Here is a 25,817-nt window from a genome sequence, read left to right as displayed (position 1 = left end):
AGTATTCTTCAATAATGCAGCACAGAATACTCTTTTTTTAAAAAAAAAGGTGGGATGTTTTAATAAGAGATTTGGGTAAGAAATGTGTATGTTTTTGCAAAAAAGCAATATAGCAGATTCTGTAGATCATTTTCTATTCTTCAAAATATTTCCTAATAGTTAATAAATGATTCTAGTGATCACAAGAGGAGAAATACAAGATAATATCTGTTCTGGATCTAAGTGTGTATTTCTCTCTTAGTGCACATTGTATCATAGGTCAGTACAACAATTTTTTTTCCTCCTTCTCCTCAGAGGGAAAAAGAAAACCAATAAGAAGTGCCAAGTAATAGACAAGCACGAATTGTAGCTTTTAATATTCCTACATGGATGTTCCAGGTAAGACTACACCTCTTGAGAGGATCTATATTTATAACAACCACTCTGATAGGCTGTGCAGGCAGGTGTTAATGTGACAAAGTATTGGTTTTTATCATGGCCCAAATACCTTAACCCAAAATGGAAGACAGCAGAACAGCGATTCATTATTCATATCAACCACTGTGAAGGGCCAGAAGTCCTGCCAGGGGACAATCGGGGAATAGAGATATACAGTATATGATGCTCTGGATGCCACCCAACAGGTCTTTTGAACTTCTGATTTCCTTTATGGAATGGAGGCCCTTTTCATCTTAGAAATCTTTTGTGCAATGACCAGGAAAAGTATTTGGGACTTTAAATAAGCATCTGGCAACAAATCAAGCTGTCAGTGACTTGGAAATGCCAGTGGTATTTCAGATTCCCATTTGTTCCCTCTTGGTTTCTGGTTTCATACATGTAAGTAGTGATTATGTGGCCTCTTACCAAAATAAGAGGAGATAAAAATCACATAATCACGTTTGAAAGGCTACCCTGACTAGTATATGGAGAAATTATATGCCAAATATTACTAATTATATGTTCAATAGATGGAATCACAGCTCTAAATACAGTCCAGAAGGCCACCAAATGTAATTCTTCCTGCAAGGTAGGGCCATCCACATAAAATTCACCATCTGTTTTGTACTATATGAACACCATGCAGCATATTTTAAAACTCACACAACGCTACAATATTTTGTGCACATTTACATCAACTTCTAAAAAACTCTGCACAACAAACGTATAGCAAAGTCCACCTCCTTGATCAAATCCTTTTATTTAGTTTTCAATAAGTGTACCTTTTTATTTATTCTCCAAGAAAAAAACAACAATTCATTGATGACACAAGATTATAATATCCTCTGCAAATGTTGATAATATGCAAAGAAAATAACTGTTCTAACAGATGGTTCTGAGGTTACATTGATGTATTTTGTGATTGCTGGGTAGTGTATGAATCTGCAATCTTACACATCCTTTGGGGTATTGTTTGCACACTCTTCCTTGCATGAAGAGACACAAGATCTTTATCCCTTCAGTACTTGCGCCATGTTTCTTTTTCATACCTGGAAACTTTACTCTCCTACCCAGTGGTGGGATTCAGCCAGTTCGCACCAGTTTGGCAGAGCCGGTAGCTATTTTTTTTTGTTATTCAGGCCCAGAATTGACTTCCGGAAGCAGCATCCACACAGAGAAGTGGTTGTTCACATATTTGAATCCCACCACTGCTCTTACACAGCACAAAATCAATACACAAAAAGTGACTCAATTATTTTTTGTTTCTTTCTTCAAAGGCAGAACCTTTTTACTGTTGGAATTTTCTGAACTCTTCGTTTCCAGAAGAGAATATATCTAATAGAGTATAAAAGAGAATATACGTAGTTCGGAACTGAACTGTGAAGTCTTTGATGCTTTCTGAGCTTGGTTGTTTGCTTAAGATGTTTCATTACCCAAAGTTAGGTAACATCATCATGGTGAGAGAGTTTGACGTTTGCTCTCTGTTTATATCCTGTAACTTGCTCTGCTAGTTTTGGTGGGGTTAACTTACTTATATTCAGTTTAACAATGCAGAATGGAAAAGGGAAGAGATGGAAAACACATTACCGAAACAGTTGGAAGGAGGAAACATATGGACTAATACATTAACAAGATCCTGATTTCCAGTTCTTTCTGCTGCATACTGTTGCACTAGCATTTGCTTGTAATTTTTTCAGTAATTATGTAAAAAAACCCAAATCAGTACCATTTCTTTATTGCTGGGCTGAGAGTTAAAATAAATATAATAGTAAATGCATTCAAATTCACCCCAACCAACTTGAATTAGCTGGGAGGGGTTGATTATTGGTAGGATCAGGACAAACTCCAAAAAAGCAATTAAGCTTTAAATAATATAGTGAAGCTAAAGATAATCCCTCTGCTGATTGTAGTATTTGCATTTCAAGAAAATCCAGTCAACATTTGTGGAAGATTTCCTCCTCAAGCAGACCTGGTTGCAGAAGAGGCACTTTCTAAAGAAAGAATTTCTAGAGAATTGCATTTGAAAAGGAAGCAGATCGACATGTTTGGGCTGCAAATCTAAATGGCAATTAGACCACAGCAAAGAAATTTAAAACAGCAGCACCAACAACTCTTTGTTGTCCTGTAATGGTCAACTGCATTTTTGCAACCTGAATATGTTAGCTCTAATTAACTTCTGTTTCCTATTACTTATTTCTGATGCATTTTTAACACTGTACACATATGATATAAAAATAAATCAAATTAAGCCCATCCTGATCCATAGCTCAATTGCTAACACTAGTCAGCTGCCTCCGTAAACCTCATAATTCAAACAAAATTATGGCTATCTTGTGTCCTGTTTCATCTTTGGTATAGAAAAAAGATCCTTTATATCTGAAGTATAGTTGCCAGTCTGAGACAACAAACTTGTTGCATCTAAGTAAAATCTGCTTCAAGCTGAGCTCTCCTACTCTTTCCAATCTAGCTGTCAGCTTCAGTGTCTCCACTGAAGCCTGCAGTAAGCCACAATGATGCCACAGTGATGATGCTATCATGCAAATGTTATTATAATCTCAATATTTTAGGACTGACACAGGTATATAAGGTACAGGATTGGCATGATTAATCTTCACCCACTTGTATGAGCAGTGGTGGTGCAGTGGTTAGAATGCAGTATTGCAGGCTAATTCTGCTGACTGCCAGCAGTTCGATTCTCACTGGCTCAAGGTTGATTCAGCCTTCCATCCTTCCTGAGGTCCAAAGAGGTATATAAGGCTAAGTGCTATTGCTATTACCCCCCTCTCCTGCCATGGAAGACCATTATAGTTTCCTGCTTTAATGGCTAAACCCAAATCAATGCAGCCAGGTGAAGCCACCTACGAAGACTCTGCCCCTTTAGGATTTATGCAAAAGAGAAATTTCAGCAGAAGTGATATACTATGCAAACACCACCTACTGGAACTTTCTACTGTACTTAGAAATGATCTTTCTTGGCAGATGGCCATCCTCCTGGTCTAAAATAGCTGTCACGCTCCCTTCTCTTGAACTTGGTCTACTAGTCTTCATCTGCACATGCAGCAGCTGAAGATTAATGTTGAGTATTAATGCTTATGATGAATAAATCACCTGCATTTAAAAACACCCCGTCCATATAGCACATTTGCTGACTGTACCAACCACTGCACCAACCTTTCTTGGAAGAGGCAGCTGTACTAGGGCTTTTTATCTCACAGAAAGCAACATTCAAACATGGAAAGCTGGTCTTCAGTCTGACAGTCCACCTGTAGTATACAGTATGTAGCATGACTGCATTACATACATTTGCAGTAAAAAGAATATCACATAATGTTCTCTGTGACCTTAGAATGCACATGAAGAACTCACTCCTTTGAATTCTCTTCTGGCTATCTTGTTTTTGGCAAAGATGCAGAAGTAATATGTCATTAGGATGTTTTTACAATTTTCACTCTAGTTTACAACTTTGATATTATTTTATAGTCTGTCAGAAGAGTACAAATCAAGTTCTATCTTCTATAGCTGTAGAAATCACCAAGGGTCCCCTTGATGCTGCCAGATAGCTAGATATAATTTTTATTGACATTATTATTTCATGGGAAGAAAGACCATGGCTAAAGGCAGGTAACTGCTGCCACCCAAAAATCACATCCTTGTTAAATTGAAGTATACTCAACCTTTACATGGCAGGATTACTTCAGGTTGAATGTATTGATTAGGCATTAGGAGGTATTAAAAGGGGCAATTGGCCCATTCCTATTGACATACTTCTCCTGAGAGGATTGCGTGGATGTCCTACAACAGCAGGCAGGAGCTCAGCACAAAGTGCTGATAGGTGCACTACTACAGTATAGCTCTATATGGCCATTCCAGCATAGTCATACCTTTAGCAGACTTGTCAGATAACCAACATTGTGTGGCAGCTATTTTTATATCCTATGCTAGAAATGGCCTATTTTCTCTACTTCTTCCTTCTGGCTAATCTGCATCAATGATTTTTTTTGCTGAACCGCTCATGCAGTAACTTCTATTTCCCCTGTTTATGGGGGGGGGGGGAGCCATAACCACAGAACTAAGAAAGGAGCCTGATTTCTCTGAGGGAGCCAGTACTGCATTTCACAAGGAAGAAGGAGAATGTAGAATGTAGGAAAATAAAATGCATCCTGATATTGAGATACCACTAAGCCTCTAGCCTTGCTTTAAATGCTTTGCCATTCATCTACTTCTCACTACCTACTTTGAAGCAGGGAAAAGCTGCGGTGGGCAGGGCTTTGATGCACTATTGTTAGACAAGTGGGTATCTATGGGACCACCATCTCCAGCTGAATTCAACCTGGGCTGTTAGAACATGTAGGGAGGGTCTCCTGGTTGACTCACACTTGGGGAGCTGAAGTTAAGATGCTGCTTTTTTGTAGCACTGCTGATGCTAGGAAATGGGCTTTTTAGTAGATTTTAGGAAGTCATTATAAACAAAGCTGTTTCAAAAGGCTTTTCAGGAGCATTGCCTTTTATTTTCTCTCTCATGCTTTTGTTTTTGCTTTGTAGTCTGTATTTTATGTTGCTGTAATTCTTCTGTTGTTGTTTCTACTGTGACATTGTTGAGTGTCCCTAAACTGAGGCAGGATTTAAATCAAAATATTAATCAGCTGAACTGTCTTTGCCCATCTCTCTCCTTGCATACAAAATATTGATAGGAAAATATGCCTTTATTATGCGCTACACAATTTTAGCAGTGAGGTTGGGGGCTACATGTGGTCTTCAGGTCATAAGGTGGACTATCTTGCTGATGAGTCTCTGTTGGATATTGTGTAGAGTCTGTAGACCACTCTGAAAACAGATCATTGGTTTCTCTCTGTCTTCTACAATTCCTTTCTAAACTGAATATTTTTGAATGTAAGAAAGGAAAAACTTTATCATCTGTTCTGCTGGAATGATGTCTAAGCAGCCTTTGGTACTGTGAAACAATAAGCTAGAGTAAGATAAGTAAGCTGAGGTTTTGATTACCAATAAAAGTAATTCAATATGTACACTTTGAAAGGGACTTGCCATATTTAGTACTTCCTCTTTGGAAATCACCTATGTATAAGAACTACCACTTTCACATCCATCTTACTTAGACCCAATTTAATGGTGCAATGAGTAAACAGACCTCTTAGAACAGCGAAAATATTCTGATGGTAGTGTGACATTTGTTATCGTTGAACAAAAATATGTCAAAGGAACACACCAGGATAGAAGGGCCTAACTACATCATATGAGCAGGATAAATCAATTCATATAGGGCTCAAACTGAGATTATTTGCATTAATAATTCTGCATGGAGCAGATGGATTAGTTAGTGACTTGATTCTCTACAATGGACCTTTTTATATAGCACTGTTTCCACTTGATTCTTTTTTTCTTTCTGAGGAATAATCCTCAAGATAAATTGAGTTTGAAACAGAAGTCAGTCTCTTGCTGCTAATAAACTATATTCTAGTACAGTATGACATTTGCACACCAGAAAGCCTCAGATTTTAAAGCCTTTCCACTTAAAGGATCGGCAAAGTAGCAAGACCACTAGTTATGTTCTGTTGATCTGTTGTTTTGCAGACACTACTTGGCTATGTGGGAAATTCATGGTGTGTATTTGTGTATGTGTTGATTATAAGAGAGAAGGATACCCACTGTGTCTACTAGAGAAACCATCAGAAGGGAATCAGCACTAACAGGAGATTAAAAGTTGGGCTCAAAGCCCAAAGGGAAGGTCTAAGCAAGGATATAAAACCAAAGAACAATAGGTCTAGTGAGAAACTGTACCTAGAATGGCATTGGGGTCCTTAGAAAATGCCAAGTCAGGGCAGCTGGTCTGTGTCATAGGAAGCATTATGCTACGTAGAGAAAGCTATGTTCTCAAAGAAATCAAAGGCCTATATGCTTCTTCCAGTATTAAACTGAAAAAATATGAAAAAGTAAATGAATAGGAGCAAAGTCAATTCCCAATGAAAATCACTTTACTTGTCTAGACTGATTCTTTTTGTCCTGATGTCTATTTCAGTTTGCTGTTTGAATTGGCAAAGTCAGCAGAATCTAGTGCCATCCCTGCACCCAGCTGATATAGCATGCAAACAACAGCCAACAGCTCAGCAATCCCGATACAGTCTGACTGGTTATTTTGGTTTTTCAGGGGGGGGAATGGTGTGTGTGTGTGTGTGTGTAGAGAAGCAAACTTAATAAAACATGCAAGTTCATTTTAAGTTCATTTTTCATTGTTCATTTTTCCAAGATTGTAAGGAATTTTCTCTCTATCCTTATTGCAATTGTGCATGGAAGGTAGTTAGGAAGAGTAAAACAGGAAGAAAGTTTTTCATCACACTTCATAGGGATTTAAATTAAGCTTTCTCCACTTCCAAGCACGCCAGATCTCTTAAAAAAGAAGAAATCTTTTTGTTGCTTTATATTCCGATAAAAGTTTAAAGTAAAAACTTTGGAAAGTAGGGAAAATGTGGGGTGAGAGAACATAAAAATTATGATAGAGTCTTGCTGTTACCCCACAGTAAAAGTACATCCTGATTTTTTACAAAATAAATCTGGAATGATATTGTATCTTCCATGAATATTCAGTTATTGTTTTCTTAATAATAAAACCATAAACATAGGAAAACCCATTTTGGTGTCCATAAACAGGTAAGTGGTAGTATACAGCAGATGTTTCCCTTTACAATGTGGGCGCACAACCTTCCTGACAAATACTTGGGCTTCCCTGCCAGTTTATTCTAACAGCAGTACCGTGACGCAGGACAGAAAGAGAGATGAAACAGCCCTAGCTGCATTCTCCAGGCAGTTTCCCCTTTTCCCTGCACTGAGCCTGAGAAGTGAGGGAGGGCACTTTGTCAAAGACAGGGAGGGACTCTGTTTTCACTTCCTCATTCACCCTGTTCAAGCTCTAGAGAGAATTGCTCATCTTATAGGGTGTCGGTACTGTTTATCACAAACAACAAGAAGCTGAACCTGGAACGTAAAGATGTTGACCTGTTTGCCATCTCTCTTATCTTTCTTTCTGTGGCCCGTGGTACTTTGAAAAGGAGCTGCAACAACTCTGGTGGATGGGCATAGTGGAGATGGAAGACAGAAGGACGATGAGCTACCGGCACGTTCATGGCCAAGCAGAAGAGGAGCTCCAGAATTTAGAGTAAGAAAAGGAGTTATGATTACAGTGGGTTATAATTTGAGGGTCCTTCATTCTTGGGGGAAGGGGTAGCTTACGAAAGCTGACATTATCCAGTTGGCCTTTCCTGGGGATCCCTCCCCTATCTTTTTTCCTTTCAAGACTGGGGTCTTGAAAGATAGTAAAGAAAATCAGCTTGCTCTTTTCCTTCTTCTTCTTTAAACTGGGCAGATACTTAGAATCACAGACTCATAGAATTAAGTGGGTTCCATATTAGAAAAACAAGTCCTTAAAGAATGCAGAAGGAAGGGAGAAAATGCTTAGGGAAATGACAGAGATTGTGCTGAGCAAGAGAAGAGGTTTGCTACAGGAACATTTATTTAACTGGGAAAGCCTTTTTGTTGATGTCATAAAACAAGATGCAACGCTCAGTTACTGAAACAGTGGTGGGTCACTGATGGATGGAGCGGGGTTGGGGTTTTTTTGTTTTTTTTTTAATGACCTGAGAGCTTCTGTGGGCAAAAACCACATTTGTGGCCTATGGAGTCAATTCCAATTCTTTTCCTGATTGTTCCTCTCCCTTCACTTTTTCAGGAAGTTGGGTTTTTACTTTAATGCTACGACAATTTATGACAGTGTGTATACTACAGGGGTTATGTATTTTCCGACAAAGGCTGGAGGGGAAATAAGTCGCCAATTTTCTGCAGTTGTGAGTGGAAAAGTTAATTAAACTTCAAATAAGGGGTTTGAGGGTCATTCATAAATGCCTGGGGACTGCCTACTGTTGCTGTAATGGAATACCAATAATGCCATTCTGTTTTTTTAAAAAGGTGTTAAAGCTGCAACTTAAAAGAGAGGGAGTACTTCATAATAGCAAGACATCCTTATGTCAGTAGTAATGCCATAGTATTAGCCAATAGGAGCCCCCATCATGCACTGACTGCATGGTTCTGCTTTTTTCAGAATAATATGATATTCTCATGGTATTACTGAAGAATGGGGTTTCTCCTAGATAAGGAAAATCTGTTAAATCCAGCAACCGAATAGTATCAGCAAAATGTTCTTGAAAGTCAAATATGATGATTTTGCCATTAATTTGCCCCCACCCATTTTCCAAATGATGGTTTAAAGATGCAGAATATTAAGCAATCTTTTTCTAGACTTGCATTCATACTGCTTAAGTTAGAACTGCAGCCATCAGTTCTCCAAAGCTGTGTGCATGCATCTATGCACACATGTGTGTGGAGTTTTGCCAATGTGGATGCCTAAAAGCAAATATAGTGCACGTCTGCTACATAACCATTTGTGATTTTGGATAAACAAAAAACAAAAGTAGAGGGAAACGTATCTACAACCACAACTGGGATCAGAATTTCCATTGCTAAACAAGGCAGTTGTTAAGTGAGTCATGCCCAATTATATGACTTGTTTGCCATGGTCGTTCAGTGAATCTGGCTTCCTCCATTGAGTTTGCTTGTCAGAAGCTGGCTGGGAAGGTCACGACTGGTGATCACAGGACCTGGGATGCTACAACCACCATAAATACATGCCAGCTGCCAAGCAGCTGAATTTTGATCATATGTTCATGGGGACGCTGTGACAGTTGTAAATGCGAGGACCAGTTGTAGCTCACTTTTTTCAGTGCTGTTATAAATTAGAATTAGAATTAGAATTTATTAAATTTATATGCCGCCCTTCTCCCTAAGGACTCAGGGTGGCTCACAACAATAAAAAGTTAAAAAACATAAAATACAAAATTTAAAAAAGAATTAAATTATAAATGTAATAAATACATAACAATTAACCCAATAAAATCTAATTTAAAACTATAGTCAGTCTAGGCCCGATTGTTGGAACAGCCATGTCTTCAGGTCACGGCAGAAGGACCGAAGGTCAGGGGCCGTCTGCAACTCCGGAGGCAACTCATTCCAGAGGGTCAGCACGCCCACAGAGAAGGCTCTCCCCCTGGGGGTCACCAGCCGGCATTGCTTAGCCGACGGAACCCTGAGGAGGCCGACTCTGTGGGAGCGAACCGGGCGATGGGAGATTGACAATGGCAGCAGGTGGTCTCGCAAGTACCCCGGGCGTAAGCCATGTAGGGCTTTAAAGGTAATTACCAGCACCTTGAATCGCACCCAGAGGGCAACCGGAAGCCAATGCAGCTCGCGCAGGAGTAGTGTAACATGGGAGTATTGAGAAACTCCCATAAGCACCCGTGCGGCCGCATTCTGCACCAGCTGAAGCCTCCAGGTGCACTTCAAGGGCAGCCCCATGTAGAGAGCATTGCAGTAATCCAGGCGAGAAGTGACAAGGGCGTGGGTGACCGTGCATAGGGCATTTTTTAGACAGTCACTAAAAGAAAGATGATAAATCGAGGCTACATGTAGTTGTAGTATTAGCAGTAATGCAAGTTAAATTTAAATAGACTAAGTAAAAGTCAAACTAGTGTTGCACTAGTTAATTACTGTGTTTCCCCAAAAGTAAGACCCAGTCTTACTTTCTTTTGGGCTCTGAAGTAAACACTAGGTTTTACTTTCAGGGAAGGCATACTTTTTGCTGGTACCAGCACTGGTAGGCCACAAGTGCACGGGGGTCGGGCGATGCCTGTGCATGGAGTGGAGAAGCAGCACGGTGGCAAAAGTGTGGTGGTGGACCAGTTGCTTCCCTCCGCCTGCCAGACACCTGCCAAAGCTGCGCAGGGTAAGGTTGCCGGGCCTGCCCCCACCCAGATGCCCTCGCCTCCCCCAAGCCTTTTTTTTTTTTTTACTAACCTGCCTTTCAGTTGCATAGTGTTTCTCCGTTCACTTGTCGGCCTTCGCCATGTGTTTGTGGGACTACCAATAAAAAAAAAGTTCAATCAAACTTTCTAACTTCTTGAGATTGCACAAGAAGTTAGAAAATCTGACTGAAGTGGGGGGTTTTTTGTCCCACAAACACGCGGCGATGGCTGAGAAGTGAACGGAGAAATGCAATGCAGCTGAAAGGCAGGTTAGTAAAAAAATATATGCTTGGGGGAGGTGCAGGCATCTGAGTGGGGGTGGTCGCGGCAACCTTACCCTGCATGGTGGCGGGAGGGTGGACATGTGCCTTTCCCATGCCAAGCCAGCCCCTGCAGCCCCGGGTTGGTCATGCTGGGCAGCAGCGGGCAGGGCGCCGAGGTGGGGCCCACCAGGCTGACCAAAGCGGCAGGTGGAGTGCTGGAGGCTCAGTAAGGGTGGGTGGTGAAGCGGGCAGTCGGGCCATTGGCGAGTGCAACGCGTCTCGGCTGAAAGCGGCCTCAGAACAAGTGGGGCAGGTAAGGAAAGAAATCCTCGCTTCCCCCAGGAATTGCCTTTCCTTGCTTACCTGACTCCCAGCCCCGTGCCGTTTCTCCTTCACGATCTGCTGCCGCCACGTGCAGGGAAACAAAGGAAGATTTTTTTGGGGGGGGGAAAGGTCAATTAATCAATTCCAATTTCTCACAAAAAAAGATCTCGCGAAGTTGCACCCAATGCCACTGCCATGAGGCCGTGGAACAAGCTGGGCAGTGGTAAGGAACCAGTATACCGGTATTGTGGGTCAGATCCCCCTCCCCCCTTAGCTTTTCCTCATCACAGAGTTAGGCCGTCTACTTTCGGGGGAGGGCTTATATTAGCCCCCCTCCCAAAAAAATCTGAATAATCAACTGATTAAGTACTTTCCAAATTGCATGTAACACAAAATAAAGCATGTTTTGCTGTATGGAAAAATCCTAAAATTCATGGTCAGACGATCTCTTCATTAGTCCTGATCAAAAATATAAGCAATTTATTTCTTGCAAGACTAAACTCCAGTTTTCTTTGGAAAGTTAAGGGTCATAATGGTAGCTTTACAAACTGTGGAAATACAATAAAAGCTTCTTACTTAGAATAGACACTGTAAGAGCAACTCTCTCTCCAGGTGGAAATTTCTTCTTTAGAAACTTAGGCAAGGTTTAAAATTAAACTTATTTCTTATATATTTTCATTGTACAATAAGTGGTTATGAGCTTAAAGTGAAAATCCATGTTAATATTCAGACAGCACATAAGAGTCATTTTGTCCTTATTTGCTATGATAGATTAATATATAGTTATCTTTTGGAATTTGTTCCATTTGAAATACGTAGTTTTTTTTCTTCTAATATTAGCCTAAGTGGCCAGTAGAAAAAAGTTTGGCCATTTTTATCGGTGTTCTTTTGAAATGATCTTGAGATAAAAAGACTCTGTGATAAAAGACCATTTCTAGAATTTCTTAGTCTCACTGGATTCGCAGTGGTAAAAATCATGTTTGAATTGCTGAAGTTCTGTGAAGCTTGTGATGCTCATTTTCTCATTTCTAGGAATTGGGCTTCTGGGCTGTAATTGTCCTTTCATAGATCTTTCTTAGAGGAATAGTGAATTGACATTTTTGAAGCTTCCTCTTATGGAACCCATTCAGACAATTTTTTGCATGCAATCAGAAACACACAACAGTGAAGACATGGATGTGTAAATGTGTTAGAGACTGTGCATGGCTCAAAGTCACCTAATCAGCTTTTGTGGCCGAGAGTGGGCTTGAACCTGGGTCAAATGCTAGTCCAATGTATTGATTCTTATTTAACATTTCCATTCTTTTTTACTATGTGCCTTTGCAGTCTCTATATATGTGAGTACATTGTATTGGATGTCAGATCATTGTTATATATGAAGTGTCTCAGCTCCATCTCCTCACTTTCAGGAAACTGATTATTTATTTGCTGGAGGGCATCTGCTTTTGTGGAAGACATTAGCAGATGGCTAATGACCTTGGTAAAATGCCTGCTGAGACTAGCCTTTCACAATCCAGATAGTTCTTGTTTAGTAATTGCCTGATTTAGCAACTGTTACAGTTACAACAGTAATGAAAAAGTAAGCTTACAACCAATTCTTGCATTTACAACCTTTGCAGGTCTGTAATGCAAAGCAAAGCTGAGGTAAGATCAGAAGCAGTCATTATCTCACTTAGCAATTGTAGTCATTAAACAAGTCTATCTTTGTATAAATACAATGCAGACTGTGGTTATCCACAGCATTTAAAGAGGTTCTTTGAAATGAACCTTAGCACATGCAAGACAATGTTATTGAAAGCATTGAGGCAGCTAGCTCATCCTGAAGGCTCCTCACAAGTTCTTTGAGAGCTTTCCCAGATGTAACTGAGCATCCATAAAGAACATTCCTGGTGAGTCCATTGGGGAGCTGCAGTGGCTGGATATGCAGATGATCTGAAAAAAATTTGAAAGCAATCATGAGAAGCCTTATAAAAGAATGCTCTTGAATGTTTTCCACAAAAGTAGAATAAATTCCATCTTCTTGGCTACATAAGTGTAGAACAGCACAGATTTCTTGAGAAGGGCCTAGCTGTTTTGCCCAGCTGCTTTCAGAGGAGAAATGAGATGTCAGATGAGGAATTTTTTAAAGAAATCTCAGTAACTTTCCAGTAAAGCAGGAATGAGAATTGATCTTTCAGTTGTCACCCATGGCTTGAATTTTATTTGTCTGTTCTGTGCTAATTCTAAAGTGTCCAAGCTCCAGATATATTTAATATTAATTTATTAAATGCCTTGGAGAAGGCAAGGCACCAATCCTTTGCTCTCAGTGAAATATGAATATAAATTTAATAAATGAAAGTAAATTTATCAATATATACATTATTAATATAAAATTAATTACATTAAAAACTGGGAAATTTTTGTCCTTTACTAGTTTATTTATTAAAGATAATTTATATGTCAGCCCACTCACTCTCAGTGACTCTGGGTGGCTTACAAAAATTAAAAACCCAATATACAAACAGTAAAATCAATCCTCCACCTCCCTGGAGACAACAATCAATCAGATAAGCAACTTGATGGGTAACTGGTGAGTAACATGTGACCTTGTCTGCATATTAGTACAAAATGTGTTCAAAATGGTCACCAATTTGAAAAGAAAGCTAAAAGATACATCCAAATGTGGAAAAACTCTCTGGTTCCAATTTTTAAACTAATTGTTGATCCAGGAGACCCCTTATCTTTTTATTCCACCGCAGCTGCGCTAGGTCAATGGTCAAGAACTTTTTTTAAAAAAACCCAACCATTCAAGATCATTCTTGTCTTCATTGACACTCTCCCCAAAAGACTACATTAAGGAGACAAGACTTACCTTCACAGGAGTAATGATGGTTCCTTATTTGCAAGGTTTGTTTTTCCAAATAGCATTAGCCATTCCTTAAATACTCCAATACTGAAATACATACAAGAAGTTAATTTAGAATAATTAACTTAATTGATCTGACAAAAACTTACATGATTCTACTGAGAAGTGAGTAGAAGTGAGACAGATTCTCTGAATGCTTATAAAGTGATACTGAATTAGTGGTCTTCACCTTCAATTTGTTCTAACATTCAAACATACAGTATATTGTGTCTCTCTAAGGAAGCCATACACATTATCAGCAGTCATTGCACATGCCCTCATATTTGCTAAATATTTGGCTGAAGTACCTTTACAATAAGTCTGTTTTCCTGTATGAAGGCCACTTGTCTATTCAATTATTTAAAACAGACACTATCTCATGGCTTGCATGACAAGAATGATTGAAATCAACATACTTGGTTGTCTGGTTAAACTTATATATTCATAGCCTTAAAAAGCTCATGAGCAAATCAGATCTGTCAAATGCAAAACTTGTTGTTAGAAGATTAATGTATTTTCAAATGATGGGGTTGTAGAGCTCTAAGAGGCATGCAAATTTGTTCTGCAAGGGAAACAGAATCAATGCAGACATGAATATGAGGTGAAAATGCCAGCTCAGTGGGATAAAACATATATTCTTACATACTGCATTACATGTGAAGTGGCAGGGAGACAGGTATTAACTAATCCTGCTGGCAACTAAAGCAATAGACTAATGGGCTAGGGACACCACAAAGCACTATTTCATAAGTTAGTTTCAAAAGTACTTGGAAAGAAAGTAAATAATAAGAATGAGTCATGGATGTTCTTAGTAATAGATTCAAAGACAGCTATAATTGAAATGTGCAATCAATCCTCTTTATCATAATTGTCAACTTTGCTTTCCCTTTTCTTTATACCTATTAAGCTACACATCAGCATTAATATATGAAGTTTGGCTCTTTTCTCTCATATAACTTCTGTGTCATGATTTAGGCCATATCAGCTTGACCATCTATTTTTTTCTGCTTTAAGCCCTGAACCTTGTCAAAGAGAGCCATTCATCTATCTATCTTAGTGCATATTCTATGCATTTCTATGGCCTTTCCAATTAAAGGATATCTCTGCATGAGGCTATGGAAAGCTGATGCCCATCAGAGAATACAAATATCAGATCAGATGGAAAAACTATCTGATCTACTGAGGCAACATCCTATGTGTGGTTTGTAGAATAACTCTTTTTCTATGAGAGACACTGGGAAAGAATGCTTGGTCAGCCCAGGCAGAGATGTAAAATGGAGTGCCATCAGTGTACTGATATCACATTTAGGGTTGACAGTTTACAGAACTTCTCCCAATGGCTTCATAGATGGTAAATAGAAGCAAGGAGTGAGTAGAGCTCTGAGGGACCCACAAAGCAGGAATCTCTGACTAGAATCGGCCCTGAAGAAAGAAGAAGCAATGTAATTCAGTATCTCCCTCTCCTAATCCCCTGAGCCAGTCCAGAAAAATACCATGACCAGTATTGGTCACTGAGAGATCAAAGAATGCCAGGATAAACGCATTACCTCCATCCCAAGCCTGTAAAAAATAATCACGAATGCAATCATTGCTGTTTAAGTACCATGGCAAGGCCTGGATCCTGACTGGAAGTGATTCAGATAATACTCATTTTTAACCATAATGTCTCACACCAACTGCCTAAATGGAGCAAACTGACATGTATGAAATGTATATACAAGTTGGTCTGGGATTTCAGTATATGTGTTTACATAGATTGCTTCATTTCTCTAAAAGAGGAAGCAGATGTCTGAAAAGATGGCTTCAGGAAATTGTGATTTAGAAAGTTACTGTGATGGCTTCAAACACTTAAGATCACTTGAATAGGGTGGCTTTATCACTTGGCAGAATGAGATGGTATCAGGCTCAAGCTGAAAGCTGACACGGTGAAATTCAATTTAGTCTAATTCTTCATTTGCTTACATCTAATGGACAGAATCTTTCCCAGACTAAAGCTGTAACCATCTAACCTAATAGACATATCCTAAGAGATTCTAGGCTGTGGCTACCCTCAATCTCTTCCATCCTCCCTATCCAGTTTGGGACTCTTAATTTGGGTTCATTTTTTGATCTGCTGTTTCCTCTTGGGAAACCATGGTGCTGTTGCTGGAATTCCCCCCCCCTTCTCCAGGTACACATTTCATCACAACTGTTCTCATCAAAGAGTTGTGATGAAGGGTGAACAAAATCTGAGCTTGTAAGTTTTTATGGTAGTATTTTTTCTGTCAAGGAGGAGAAAGATGCAGAGTAGCCTTCTCCATCTCAGATTATTCTGGCTGGCCTCTTGACTGGCTGTTGTTATTACGTGCTCTAGTTTAGGATAGCAATATTCAGTATATTGCTCTGATCCTGCAAATATCTTCAACACTTTACTATGGACCAGATAAACCTATCAGATCAATTCCTGAGAGACTAACTGGGACAAGAATAACTTCTTAGATTGAAATAATAAGCATAGTTATAATTGAAGAAATAAGGCCATATTAGTATGTTTACTGTTCAAACATCAAATACTTTGGCCACCTAATGAGAAGGAAGGACTCACTGGAGAAGAGCCTAATGTTGGGAAAGGTTGAAGGCAAGAGAAGAAGGGGATGACAGAGAATGAGGTGGATGGATGGAGTCACTGAAGCAGTAGGCATGAGCTTAAATGGACTCCAGAAGATGGTAGAGGACAGGAAGGGCTGGAGGAACGTTGTCCATGGGGTCGTGATGGGTCGGACACGACTTCGCAGCTAACAACAACAACTGTTCAAACAATAAAATAAAAGTTTGCCTTCAGATATTCTAAATGTTTGGCCATAAGAAGCAGAATCCAAGGCTTCTGTATAGTATAAATCAGGGCCCTTTTTAATATATACTGTGCAATTTTATTTCAATAATGTTAGAAAGGGGAAGGAAGCATCTTCTCAAAACCTTATTCAGTTGTTTCTCTGGTTTTTGCAGTTCCAGAAGACATTTCAAAAAACACTTTTCCAGTCATAATATATGCTAGAAAATTGTCTTTACAATAAAAAAAATACTGTAGTCTTCATATAATTTTATGATAACATATACCGAAGTCATAGGTGGGAGGGAATTTACCAAGATTGGTCTTTTTGAAAGTGCTACTTTATAGTGTTTGAGGAGAATAGAATGGAACGGAACAGAACAGAACAGAACAGAACAGAACAGAACAGAATAGAATACAGTAGAATAGAATAGAATAGAATAGAATAGAATAGAAAATATGGAATGGAATGGAATGGAATGGAATAGGATAGGATAGGATAGGATAGGATAGGATAGGATAGGATAGGATAGGAGAATTGGAAGGGAGCTTGGAGGTCTTCTAGTCCAACCCCCTGCTTAGGCAGGAAACCCAATACCATTTCAGACAAATGGTTGTCCAATCTCTTCTTAAAAACTTCCAATGGTGGAGCATTCACAACTTCTGGAGGCAAGTTGTTCCACGGGTTAATTGTTCTAACTGTCTAACTATCCTTGCCTTGTACTTCAGAAATTCATTTTATTGATAGCCATTATAAAACACATCACATGTTGCCCATTGTATTGTATAATTTGCATCTTTGCCTGTTTCATTAATTTACAACTTAGTATCAGTAACTTTCTCTGATAATATGACTGATTTGTCTCTAGAAGTTGGTGGCTCTGGTACTCCACCGAACTTTGCTTAGCATCCACAAACCCAAGTCTGGCTGAGTAGACATCTTCACACCCCAACTGCTTCATTAAATGATGAAAACAGCATCGTTCCACTGCACCATAAGCCCCAGGACTTTGCTTCATCGGACAGACCAGTTTGATCCCTTCTGCAGATTTGACATGGATCATAATGGGAGTGGCCTGGATGGATAGGGATCCACATGGATATTTGGCAGATATGCCAAATATGTCCTTGTTTTGCAGTGTGCCTTATACCTATGAGATTTTCATGACACTTTTGCTCTGCCACTTTTCTTGAGAGATTCTAGGGAATTTAATAGAATGAATTTCAACTATAAAGAGCCAAGAGATAAGATATGAACTTGTTGGCAACTCATTTCATAAACTGTAGCTAAATCCGAATGTCAATAAACCAGGGAAGAAATAATTCAAAAAGTTCTGAGACTCCCCACCGTAATGAATTCACTAATCAAGGAGAATTGGAAATTCCCTATTATTATTGTTAAAGTCACTTTATTGAAATCTGTGTAATTCTTGGTTCCTTGATCATGCCCAGCTGCATGGGACTTCACACTTGCTGTAGTAGACATGGATTTAATGGAATACAAACTTTGATGTCTCATTAGGTGGTATCATGACAATCTCACACGGCATGCAGCAGAAGCTCTTCTTCTTTCCAATGGTAGTGATGGAAGCTATCTCCTGAGAAAAAGCAATGGCAAGACTACTCTTTTTTCTCTTTCTGTAAGGTATAGTATTATGAATATTTCTTACATTATTTTCCTGTGAGCCTGCACATATTTTGAATTCACTATTTGCTTTCTTTCCCACTACTGTCATATATTTAGCAGCTGGCACAAGAAGCAAAGTCTGATTGTAGTGCACCCAACCCTCTTGACTCTATTATTGATCAATTTGCACAAGTTAGTTGGCAAAATCCAATTCATATGGGCACCAGTGAAATAGCTACAACTAAGGAACATTTAACTTTGACTGCAATACAAAATTTTTAAAAAATCAAAAGTAGTATAATTTAAATACTCATAACTAATCAGGTAATCTGTTAAGCATAGTGCAGATAATCCTCAAGTTATGACCAACCATTTAATGACCATTTGAGTTAAATGGTGTTGAAAAAAGTGAGTTGCATTTGGTCCCTGTGGTCACATGATCAATATCTGAGTGCTTAGCAACTGGCATGTATTTACAACAGTTGCAATATCCCAAGATCATGTGATTTCCATTTGCAATCTTCCCAGGGGGCTTCCAGTAAGCAAAGTCAAGGAGGCAAGCTGGAGTTGCTTAACAACAGTGGCAAAAAAGTTGTAAAAATGGACACAATTTACTTAACACATTGCTTTGTGATGGACATTCTGGTCCCAAGTGTGTTTGTAAGTTGAGGACTAACTGCATAGAACTAGAAATTCATGAACTACAGACTACATGCGACCTCTGAGACATTTTTTTTGAGGTTACCTGTACTTGCTTGGATTTCAGCTTACATGAAAAACTTATATTCAGCTTACATTAAACATAAGGACTGTTTGCATATTAGTTTGTAAAATGCTGAAGTCTCAAATACCTGCAAACTAGAATGACCTTTCATTTATTATAATTTTGAGATTTACAGTCTGAAACTCATGTCCTCCAGGGATAATGCATTGGTTTTAGTGATGTTATATGCTTAGTGTTCCTATCAATGGATAAGAGATAAGTGCATTTTGTTTAACTATAGAGATGATAGTCAGAGGTACAGAATAAATGGTGTGGCAGATAGGCAAATGTCAAAACCTTCTTCTATTTGAAATTCTGAGAACAAGACCTGAAAATACGATTTTATTCCTGCTCTTTTCTTTTGGGTTACTGAGAGAGAGAGCCTCAAATGTTAGCATCAAGCTAGCATTTCTCATAACATCTGAAGATGAGGAACTGAAAGAGGAGTAAATCAATAGTTCTCTGCAGTGGGGAAAAAAGGAAGCTACCGTATCTCAAAATCACCCCAAACCACATCTTAGGAAGACAAAATTCTTGGAGTCAAATCTATTCCAAAAAGAATCTTTACTATGACATGCTTGGTTGTAGGAAACGAGACAGGACTTAATATTATCCCACGAAGTAAACCCTTATAAAGAGTTCCCGGTTTAACCCCCCTTAACCCCATTTGGTCAGTCCCCCATCCTTTCTCTCGTAACATCCATCTCGTGGGAAAAAGGAACTTAGGACTTTTCATGTTTATTGCTCTCTTCCGTGACACAAGCCAGATGATAGCCCCCCCTTTTGTTTCCCCAGTTCAAAAGGCTTCTCCTTTCCTTTGAAATGCCTAATACCGGTTCAATACACATCTAGCCTCTTCTCTTCGGGAGATGGCAGAATCCATGGAATAATGTTTGAAACATTCCATTTATGAATATGATATAAATGGATTCTGACAGGTGTGACAGATAGGCAAATGTCAAAACCTTCTTCTATTTGAAATTCTGAGAACAAGACCTGAAAATACGATTTTATTCCTGCTCTTTTCTGAGAGAGAGAGCCTCAAATGTTAGCATCAAGCTAGCATTTCTCATAACATCTGAAGATGAGGAACTGAAAGAGGAGTAAATCAATAGTTCTCTGCAGTGGGAAAAAAGGAAGCTACCGTATCTCAAAATCATCAAGAGCTTCGTAACTGCTCCTATAAGGCAGTTGAGTCACAAGGAAATCAGGTCAGCTCACCAGTGCTGATTAAGTTAAGGGGACATAGAAGCATGGAACTGCTTTCAGTCTGGTTCGGAACTCTATGGAAGGCTCCCAACTTCCAAAGTTCCTGGTCAGCACGGCCCCGTGTAGTTCAACATACTTGGAAGGCATCAGGTTAAGGAAGGCTGGTACACTTCAAAGGAAAATAATAAGTGGATTAATATAAGATGAAACTTAGCTTTCTCACAATGAAGCTTATAATTTTTCCTGAAGGATGGATGGCAGGGAGTACCATAGGCTTAGACTATTGGGAATGAAAGAAAAACATGAATAAATTCCTTATGAAGATAAGGGAGTTTCTTGTTGCTAACTCTCTTATTTAATGGTCTTCTGGAACCAGTATGAACAGTTCATACAGTTAATCCCCTCCTTTATTTTGTTTCAGAGCAAAAGATTCCGTAAAGCATTTTCATGTGGAATACACAGGGAATTCATACAAGTTTGGCTTCAACGAATTTTCAGATTTGAAAGAACTGATCATGCATTTTGCGAATCAGCCTTTAATAGGTAGCGAGACAGGTAATCATAATTTTCTTTATCTCTTTCCTTTGGAATATTTTATTGTGAAAATTGAATTTAAAGATTTTATAGTGCAGTTTTACTTTAAACCTAACCTCTTTTTTTTAATATCTTCAGATCAATTCTCCCCTTTTGTGTTATAGTTTTCTGCTGTCTCCAACAAAGTTCATATTTAAATTAATATCTAATAATTACTTTTTGCTGCCAGATGTTCAGGCATTGCAACAGTAATTTGTTAGTCTATATTGCATACTAGAAGATGTTTCCTAATAGGATAAATGTTATGTACATTGTGGATTCAAGATCTAGGAGAGTAGAGCACAAGTTGGCTTAGAAATCACAATGCATTTAATTCAATGCTTGACAGAAAAGGCTTTTTGGTTCCTTAAAGTCTTTTGCCATCAAAGGCAGGCCAAGGAAAAGAATGGCCTCAAATGAAAAAGAAGCAAAACAGCTTATAGGTAGTCCTCAACATATGACTATTCATTTAGTGACTGCTCAAAGTTATGATAGCACTTTTTTAATGACCAGGTCCTCACACTTATGACCATTGCAGCTTCCCTATAGTCACATGAGCAAGATTTTGGGTGCTTGGCATGTATTTACAACGGTTGCAGTGTCCTGAGGTAGGTGGTGATCACTATTTGTGACTTCCCAGGGGAATTCTGACAAGTCAGTGAGGGAAGCTGGATTTATTTAAAGAACACAGGATTTGCTTAAAAACCATTGCAAAAAAGGTAATAAAATTGGGTGGTGATCACATGACGACTCACTTAACAACCAGCATTTTGGTTATGTTCTGTAAGGTTCTCTGTGACTTTAGGACCATCTAGAGAGAAGAACCATGCTCTGTATGAATGTGAAAGGGGCTTTCTTGGGAGACAGTTGCAGTTTTGGGATCCCCTTGCAAAGGGAGAAGTCGCAAAGTTGGATGATTCCAATGCTTTCTTCTTTTTTTCAAGCGCCAAAATAGATATGTGTTATGTTTTTCATGTAATTTTGTCCCTTATTTGTTGAATGTCTAGTGGCAAACAATAGTATTGCTAGTGAAAAGAAAGATATAAATTTAATTAAAAAAATAGTTCTAATACAATAGTTGGAGAAGTGGTCAATACACACACAGTTAATTAAGTTTAATACTTTTCCCTTCAGTATCTTTGCTCTCCTTCAGCTCTTTCTGCTGCCTTTTAATAAAAGATAAAAGGTTGCACACACTGGCTGTTTGCATAACCAGTAGTTTTCCTATTAATAACTATATAACTTTGTTAAAATCACTGCACTCTTGGTTTTGCTGGACCGATTCCACAGAAGTCATTCCTTTTGCAGTTCTTCTTTTGAAATCTTTGGATCCGTTCTTATACAGCTTAAAAGTTTAAATAACACCCTCTTGATACAAATGGTTTTGAAAGGATCAAAATGTAATCTTTCAAAATGTAATCTTTTAAGTACGATCCATCTTTCATGTATAACGTAGTCCAGCCGTTTGTTTTTGCTTTCTGTACATGCTCCAATGTAATCTAAATTGTGATGACCAAAGAAAAAGAAAAAGCTTTCTGCTACTTTAAAAATGTTACTGCTATAGCTTGCAACATATAGTAGCTTTCTTTCCCTCCCCCTTTCCCCCCCCACTTGGCTCACAAATGTATCACTTCGCTTCTCTCTTCTCCCTGTAGCTTTCAAATGTGTCCTTTGCTTTTCTGCCTGCAAAGTAATAAGTGAAAGTTTCTAGGCTAGTTGCCCGCTATTGAACTATTGTGTATTCAGAGCTTACAGAAGCTCTGAAGGGGAAATGGAGGAGCAACACCAAAATGTATGTGTATGTGTATTTATGTGATTAAGAGTATCTGATAGATAAGAATGTAAAAAGAATGTATGTTAATACTTGATAAAATATTACAGTATATTTGTTGATATGTATGGGGAGAGTTGGAAAAAATAAAAATAAAAAACTTTTTTTTTTAAAAAAAAAAGAGATGCAGGAGTGCAACAAGCTTGATGGATAAGGAAATTCAAACAAAAGAAGAAATCTTTAGATGCGCAGAAACCTTGCAATGTTAAGGGAAAAAATGCATTAGTTATAAAAGGAAGAACCTTTTTGATCAGGACATGCCTTCTGCCCTCTGTCTCAAAGTGTGTGTGTGTGTGTGTGTGTGTGTGTGTGTGTGTGTCTGTGTGTGACAAGAGATTGGGACACCCAGCTAGCTATTTCTTTGATCAAAGGAATAAAACTGTGTTCTTCTTCCTCTTGTTCACAATCTTTTTGGATTTATCAGAATTCTGAGCTGAAAAAGCTTATAGTTTAGTTTGGTTTGGCTAAAATGCCGTATGTAATAGATTTGGGATAAGTACTGATTTTATCCTTACTTAATTTTGTTACACAAGTAAATACTTGAATAGATCATTCTGGGTGGCTTAAGAAAGCATTTGAGAAGATAGGGAGGCAATTGAGTTAAAGGCCAGAAATGGTTTAATCTTGTTCAAGTGTCAAGTCTATTTCCTGATACAAGTGTTAAAACTCATTGACTGACCCCAACCTACACAGTGCCTAGAAACTTGAGCTCTGTTGTTACAGTCCCTAAATAGGTTGCTATTTAACACAAGATATGGTTCAGATTTTTGATGAGCAACATCTACTGGAGCAGGTCCAGATGAAGAAGAGGTTCCCATTATCAACTCATTATGTGTCAAGCAAGATCAATGGGCTGAGATTTAAGAATGCTAAACTTTAAAGTATCTGGCCATTCTGAGAAAAGAAAGGATGATGAGGAGCAATAAGCTCTCTGAATGGGTTTTGTTCTGCTTTGTTGTTGTTGTTTTTTTGACAAAATCACTTCTGTGTGCTTTTTGTTTTAAGAGAATTCTCCCTTTGCACAGATTAGGTCCTACTATAAGGTAAAGTAAAGGTAAAGGTTCCCCCACACATGCGTGCTAGTCGTTTCCGACTCTAGGGGCCGGTGCTCATATCCGTTTCAAAGCCAAAGAACCAGCGCTTGTCTGAGGACGTCTCCATGATCATGTGGCCAGCACGACTAGACACCAAAGGTGCACGGAACGCTGTTACCTTCCCACAGTAGTGGTCCCTATTTTTCTACTTGCATTTTTATGTGCTTTTGAACTGTTAGGTTGGCAGAAGCTGGGATGAGTAACAGGCACTCACTCTGTTATGCGGCACTTGGGAATCCACCCACCAAACTGCCGATCTTCTGATCGACAAGCTCAGCGTCCTAACCCACTGAGCCACCGTGTCCCTATTGGTCCTACTATACTTTTGTTCAAACCCTTCAAATGCTTTGCTTTTCTATACTTAGGATCAGGCACTGTGATATCGGGATTCAATATAAACAATTTGAGGATTCCCTGATTTATAGGGCACATGCAAATCATTGGGTATGCTTTAAGATGACAAATACCCTGCAGTGATCATCCAGTTTTTTGTTCTTTTTATTTTTTTGATAAATATTTTATTAATTTTCTAGTTTTACAATCATAAGTACTCAATAAACAACGTGTTGTCTGGGTCCATCAGTAATTCAGTGGTATATATTTACTTCCTCAATCTAGGTACAATACTACACCATCCAGTGCTTCCTCTCTTCTTTTGGTGTTATACATTTTCTATACTAGGCTAATACAATTCTTATTGCTGTTAATACATAAACAATTGAATATCAGCATCTTTGTTACTTTTTTCTAATATTATATGGAATATCAGTAGTGTCAGTTTAAAATATCTTTTCTAACCAAAACATATCTCAATTGCATTTGCACTTAATATCCATTTGCTCAATCAATATTCTGTTTTTCTGCTTTTTAAATTTTTTTTTTGATTTCCCATCAGTTTTCAAGGTATCTCTATCACTTATAATTTTCTCATAATAAATTATATTTGGGCAACCAAAGGCTTCTTTTGTTCAAAACCTCTTAGCATTTTCATATTTCCCTTCTCATACCAAAATGTAAAATTCTAGTTATAAATCCTATCTTTCTAGTTCTAATAGCACTTCTATTTCTAATAATTATCTATTCTATTAGCCATATTCAAACATCTCTTTAATAGTATGATATCCTAATGGGTCAGGACCTCTATTTTTTTCAATCTTATTCTAGCTTTCTTCCTTTGCCAACTAACTTTCCAGGTCAATGCCTTTGAATCATCAAGAGTTCTTCCTCTGTTTTTGTGTATATTGTTTGGAATAAGTAAAACCATTTTTTTAATTGAAAAGTTTTACAGTACATTTTTAAATACAAAACCCCTCCCCTCCCCCTCCCCTCTCCCCAAACCTCCCCATAAGTAAAACAATTTGATTAAAGTATTTTTGGAAGATTGCTCAGCCCATTGATATTCATTAAACAGCCTCCCTCCTTCTCCAATTTCCCACAATTCTCCTAACAGCTTTGTCTTCCATTCGATTGGCTCTTCTTCCTTATCCTCAAGAGTGTTCTGAGATCTTGACAGTAAGATGTCTTTTCTGTTTCTGGTATTATCGCTACATCTTCTAATTCTTTGTTTGTCTGAGTCTGTTTGTTAATACCTTCCTTTAGGTTCTCCATCTTTGGATCCATTTCCTCTAATTTTCCTACAATTTTCTGGGTTACAAGTTCCATCTTTATAGTGTTTTCTGAATTTATGGAATTAGATTAGAAAATTGTTCTTTTATCTCTTTTGTGTTATTTTTACTTTCACCATGAGCTAAGGCAATTGTCTCTTGTATTAATTTTAACATAGAAAGAATTTCTTTCTGAGCTTCGTCAACATTTTCTTGTTGATACATCAATGTAGGAACTTTGGAGATAAGTGTTAGAGATGATTTTTACCATTTAAAGCTGAGTATGGAAGATCCATTTTGTTTTTATATGTGGTCTCTATAGTCCAATCTATTTAGTGGTTTAAAAAGTTTCAGTCAATTGTCATTTGAGCTCCAAGTTATCCAGCTAGCCTATTGGTCCATTCTTAAGCCTCCCCTAAGCAAATATAAGCAAAATTCAAGTTTTTCTGTCCAATGCAAAACATGTCCTTTCTATCCAGAGAGAAAAAAGCAATTAAAAGTTGTTCATCAGTCAAAGATTTATAATCCAAAATATTCCATGATCTCAATCCATAAT

At 38.3% G+C, this 25,817-nt stretch overlaps 1 protein-coding gene across 1 annotated transcript in view; it reads left to right on the top strand.

The window, feature by feature from the left end:
- The first annotated feature begins 294 nt into the window (after nucleotides 1-294).
- Nucleotides 295-25,817, top strand: part of DAPP1 (dual adaptor of phosphotyrosine and 3-phosphoinositides 1) — a 48,007-nt gene continuing 22,484 nt past the window's right edge. The window contains exons 1-4 of the mRNA XM_083367851.1: nucleotides 295-378; nucleotides 7,479-7,585; nucleotides 18,083-18,205; nucleotides 20,581-20,714. Of these exons, the coding sequence (XP_083223977.1) occupies nucleotides 370-378; nucleotides 7,479-7,585; nucleotides 18,083-18,205; nucleotides 20,581-20,714 (373 nt within the window). The 5' untranslated portion in view covers nucleotides 295-369. The remainder of the gene's footprint in view (nucleotides 379-7,478; nucleotides 7,586-18,082; nucleotides 18,206-20,580; nucleotides 20,715-25,817) is intronic.

The sequence above is a fragment of the Vipera ursinii genome (assembly GCF_947247035.1).
Source record: "Vipera ursinii genome assembly, chromosome: 7".
Lineage (NCBI taxonomy): Eukaryota > Metazoa > Chordata > Lepidosauria > Squamata > Viperidae > Vipera > Vipera ursinii.
This window is presented reverse-complemented; position numbering and strand designations above follow the sequence as displayed.